This window comes from Cryptomeria japonica, chromosome 5 (genome assembly GCF_030272615.1).
Source record: "Cryptomeria japonica chromosome 5, Sugi_1.0, whole genome shotgun sequence".
Lineage (NCBI taxonomy): Eukaryota > Viridiplantae > Streptophyta > Pinopsida > Cupressales > Cupressaceae > Cryptomeria > Cryptomeria japonica.
The window spans coordinates 746,293,777-746,299,446 of NC_081409.1; the positions used below are offsets into that span (position 1 = coordinate 746,293,777).

The following is a 5,670-nucleotide window of genomic DNA, read 5'->3' on the forward strand; positions in this document are numbered from 1 at the left end:
CCCCTAGTTTTTGTGAGATATATTTTCTAAAATAACAAAGAAAATTTTCTGAACAGTTACAAGCCTGGGAAATGACGCCCTGAAAAACAAGACTAACAATTGCAAGCAACACCCACCCAGCTTTCATACATATTACGAACAACGTCAGAAACTCATCCAAGCTCTCTCGTACGCTCCTCAAATTTCAAATACAACAAGCACCCGAATTTTCACTTCGTTAATCAATTTAAGCCTTTGATGAATATTAATATTTTAGATCATAATATTACGGAGCAGAAGTTAAGATTGTCTTTTCCCTTCACAGCCCTACAATGGAGACACAATATTCTGCCTAGAGATGCCCACCATTCTTCGATAAATACAAAGCTCAACTTCTCCAGCAATACATCTGTATAACCATAACCACAATGAATTGTGAAGTTATGAAGAAAACCAGTGTTTACAAGTACATTGGAGCCTTTATGTTGGTATGGCTCTTGTTTGGAAAAGCTAATTGTTCGGATAGTGCTATTATTATATTTCAAGAGCCTGGATGTCCTACAGGTGGTGTTTCGATGGTCGAAGGGTGTGGGTGTTTTTCTGTACCCAGCGATTACCATGGAGGATTTATTTTTATTTCCCAAGGAAACGATATCGCTTTTTATACTGATGATGGGTGTAACGGCGATCCAGATACTCGGTTTTCTAACGATGAAAAAGAATGCAACCCTTTTGTCTGGAGAAGCTATTTCATTTTCTGCTCATAATCTATGCTTTATCCAAAATCCAAGGGAAGCCACCATGCTTATCCAAGGATGAGTGCTGGTATCAATAAACAAACTATATTTCGTGACATTGGTTTTTTTGTATTGTAGGAGTTGTGGGAGGATTTTTATCTGGTCTTCATGATTTCTATCTTTTATGGGGTATTAAATTATGGTGAATTGTTTATTATAGTTAAGCTATATTTATATAGTAAGAATATCATATTATGATGTTTTATTAGTATTTAACTCTGTGTTATTTGAGTCTGATTTATTGATTCATTTTTTATTAATAATGATTCGTACAAATTCGTTTCTTTGGACCATTAATTTTACAATTATGATTAATTGCATTTAGGTGATGTTCATAAGAGGGAAGCATTAGAATTTATGGGAGGTCACCCATCTTATTGTTGCTCTAACTTACTTGTGTATAATTATAGAGTTTTCCCCAAGATGAAGCCGGCTTAATTTCTACTCCATCTATAAAACCTCCTCTAAGTGTTATGCCTTATGGACCTCTCATTTAAGAGCACATTTAGCTCATCCAATGGCTAACCCCACCTCCTACTTACCATTTTGTCTAGATGGTTCTATCTTGCTATGTTCCAGTATATATGTATACTAGAGTAAAAGAATTAAATGTTTGAAATCAACTACATGATAATAAAACAATAGGATCATGAGTTTCTTTAATGATACCAAGAACCTCTATAACTGAGGTGTGGGGCTCTCCTTGGTGGTCCTTAACCTCCATGAAGACTTTGTGGAACTTATTCCCATCAACAATTGTATGTTTAGCTATTGTTTCATGTTGTGATCTAGCTACAAAACTTTGCAAGTTTTAACCAAGTGCCTGATAACCCGACATATGAAGCGTGGGCCTCTCAAGTTTGTATGTACTATTTGGATCCCATTAGACTATTGCTCTTTAGTCTTGTTAGACTTCTTATGTCATTTCATTAAGGGTTGGTATGATCATGTTAGGGTAACACCCTATACTTGAGGGCACTAATCCTCTAGAGAACCCTATGTTTATCGTGCTCTAGAGGAACCATCGTGAAAACCCTATTGTGTCCTAGGCCTCTAATTTGGCTAGTGTTATTGTTGTGGTGGCCTAGGTGGTCCTGTAAATGGCCCAAACCCTCCCTCAAACGGAATGGGTGGTTGAAAAGAAACCTATACCTATGGAGTTTGATTGTAGTTCTGCAATTGCTCTCATGCATCATGAGGTTTCCTATAAATCTCCTCCATAAAAGGTGCCTTCTCCACTACAACTTTAAGGTTCTCTAGATTGGCCATATGAAGAGGTCCTATTATACTTGCATTTAAACTTCTGATAGGACAGTTGATAAGAATCCTCTCATGCTAAAGTTGGACCACATATCGAAGCAACTCATAATACATGTCCTTATATTGAATTGTAGAAGATCCTCTCTAATGGGAGCCATGCAGATCATAAAGTTGAAGTAATCAAGTATAAAGAATGGGTAACTATACCACACATTCTCAATGCATTTATAGTGAATTTAAGACATCAAATATATATTTTACTATAATTAGATCATGAATTAAATTCGATTTCATTTATTCAATTTTATTCTAGATACACTAAATAACTTTGTGTATGTGCACCATTTAGTATATATATAGATTTTATTAAATTATTTATGAAAATAACATTATTATTCTATGATTGACTATAAATCTTATTTGAATCAGTATTGCATGTGCAATGTAACTATAATTGTTTGTGTTAAGATATCTTTATGTTTGTAGGAGGGTATGTGTAGGATTTTGAGGGGCCAAAAAGTGGTGATATAAAAACAATCCCTTTTCCATTTGCCCAAAAAAGCGAAAAATCCATGTTGACTTTTTGGTTGGCTTGGATGTCAATACATGTAGCCATGGAAAAATCCAAAGCATAATAGATATCAAGAAAAATATTCGATATCCAATATTTTTAATCATATATTATATAATATATAATAAATTATATAATATATTATATATTATATATTATATATTTATATTATAATATATTATACTATTAATATATAATAATATGAAAATGTAAAAAAGGTATCGGATATCCAATAGCACTAGGTATTTTAAACCCAATCTATGCCCACCATGGGTCATTTTCACCCATGATGAGCATGGGTTTGTAGTTATCTAGCAATCCAATATCCAAAATAATTAGATATCCAATTGCCACAATAAAATTTAATTACTTACCAGCATCGGGTGTGAACTATTTTTGTATTCCTTCATTTTTTATCATTTATTTGCATTTTTTAATTTGTTTTTTTTCCATTTTTTAGTTATAATTAGGTTTTTTATTTGAAATACACCATGTTGTTTAAAATCTATTAATTATAAAAAATTTCAACTTCAATCAGGTAATATGGCTAACAATAAAAAAAACCCACGACCACCAAAACCACCAAACTCTCTACCACCAAACCCCACCTCAATTCATGATTTAATTGGTCAAAATTTAGATCAATTAAGGAGAATTTATTAGGTGTATAGTAGGATCCCTCATTTATCCTTGATGATAGGCACATTAAGATCAATAATCTCTAATGTGGAAACCCTCACCATTAAGCATAATGTCAATCTTTTGTAGTGAGATGCCATGAGCGAACAATATGTGGATGGGTTGTCCAACAACGAGGTGACAAACCTTAAAATATCAAAATCCAAAATAGCCACCCTATTTGTTAATCCCCACACTGGAAAACCTATTGATGTTAAGAAACTAAAACTATTCATAAAATGGTGTATCAATGATGATATCCAAAATAAAATTTGGGATCATTGGTGGATGGTTTTTGATAGACCCAACAACAACAATCTCGATGTGCCACTTTATTTCATTAAGAATTATATGTTGAGTTTGCGTTAAGTAAGCATGTCAGCTACTTTGAGATGAAAAATTTCCAAGGCATGGGTGGAGGTATGCCCCAAGATAGACCTAGGGTAGTTCAAGTAGCATAGGGCCCATATGTTCCCCCTCCTAGCATTTCTCTCCACATCTAGTATGGCTTCACGATATTATTGCAAAGGTAGTGCCATAAACTAGTATCAGCTATTCACTCTTTGAGTGGTCTTTTTGTTTCTTAGACCATGATACTAGCTCAGCCACATGACCTTGATTTTGGTGGTGAATTGGGTGGCACTAACACATTTTACTTAGGTCCACATATTTGTGTGTCATACTTGCACTATGTGTAAGAACATATGCTTAATTCATCTTAGACAGATTGTTGATTATCCCATTGACACATCTGATTACAAGGTCCATGATATGGTTGTTGCACTAGATGAGACAAGAAGGGTTGAAGAATACCCTAGGGAATCCTCGCATGCTAGAGACAAGGAGGTGCATGGATCGTACATTGACAATATAATGGTAAGACTTAACTTCTAATTTCATAGTGCATTTTATTTTAAATTAATATTTGAAAGAGATAGTATTAAGTACTAATGTTTATATACATTGTATATTTTACAATTGATGTTTGACGAGGGCATGACACAGGTTCAAGATGCCACCATCTCGAACATGACACAGGTCCGGAATGCCACCATCTCGAACATGAAAATCAGGGGGGGAGAGAGAGGGGAGGAGATTAAAGTATCAAGAGAGAGAGAGAGAGAGAGAGAGAGAGAGAGAGAGAGAGAGAGAGAGAGAGAGAGGGCGGGGGGGTTTGCAAGGGATAGGGGGAGAGCGATAGATCGGGAGAGAATGGGAAAGGGAGAGGGAGAGATAGGTAGAGAAGGGGAAAGGCATCTAGAGAGAGAAACAGAGAGAGGCAGTGATTTTTTAGTGGTTAATATTTTCCAATTGGCTATTTTTTGAAATTTGGGAATCAAAATTTGGCTAATAAGTTCAACTTTTAAAGTGACCCGAATCGCCACATTTTTACAAATTTTTATTTTAGTGTTACTTAAATTGTCAGAGAATTTATTTTATTATTTATTTCAACACAAAGATTTGCCAAAATATTCAATACATGATTGGATTAGATTCGCCACAATATTTGATATATGCTTGGATCAAATTCACCAACATATTATAATTTATTATAGAAATCTAAATTAATTCGCTAATAATATATCATAATTATTACTTACTTTGGAGTTATATCAACAATATTTAGTTGTCACCATTGATTTAAAATATAATCTAATGACCTTCATTATATTCCATGAGATAAATTGTACCTACAAGTTGTAATGGTCATGGGGGTTGAAATTGCTTTTGAATTGTTAACCTCAATGAAAATTAATAGTCTAAAAGAAATTTTTGGCCCCATGAGCATTACAAATTGTTAGTACATTTTATCTCACAAAATACAAAGAGGGCTATTAGATTATTTTAAATTTATGATAGAAATTAAATAAAGTAGAGTCTACCCCTTAAACTCATTAATGATTTTCACATTTAGGGCTCAACTTTTCTATAAATCTATATTTTTAATGAAAGGATTTTCAATAGTAATTAATGCATAATCTTATTATTTTTCAAGATTTGCCAATATTTTTCTTTAAAAAATGAAAAGATTCGCCAATAAAAATTATTATTATTATTATTTTTAAATTAAATATTCACCAAGATTATATACCATGTTTTGAGAGGGGGTTGGCAAGGGATAAGGGGAGAATTAATGCATACTCTTATTATTTTTCAAGATTTGCCAATAATTTTTCTTTAAAAAATGAAAAGATTCGCCAATAAAAATTATTATTATTATTTTTTTAAAATTAAATATTCACCAAGATTTTATACCATTTTTTGAGAGGGGGTTGGCAAGGGATAAGGGGAGAGAGAGAGAGAGAGAGAGAGAGAGAGAGCTCAATATCTAGAAGTATGATACATAGGAGGAGAGAGTTGGGTACAAATAAGTGTGCAAGGTGT

At 33.4% G+C, this 5,670-nt stretch overlaps 1 protein-coding gene across 1 annotated transcript; it reads left to right on the forward strand.

The window, feature by feature from the left end:
• Positions 1-407: 407 nt before the first annotated feature.
• On the forward strand, positions 408-746 carry LOC131064089 (antimicrobial peptide 1-like). Its single transcript, XM_057998116.2, has one exon. It carries the CDS (start codon positions 408-410, stop codon positions 744-746), a length of 339 nt encoding a protein of 112 aa, XP_057854099.1.
• Positions 747-5,670: the final 4,924 nt, after the last annotated feature.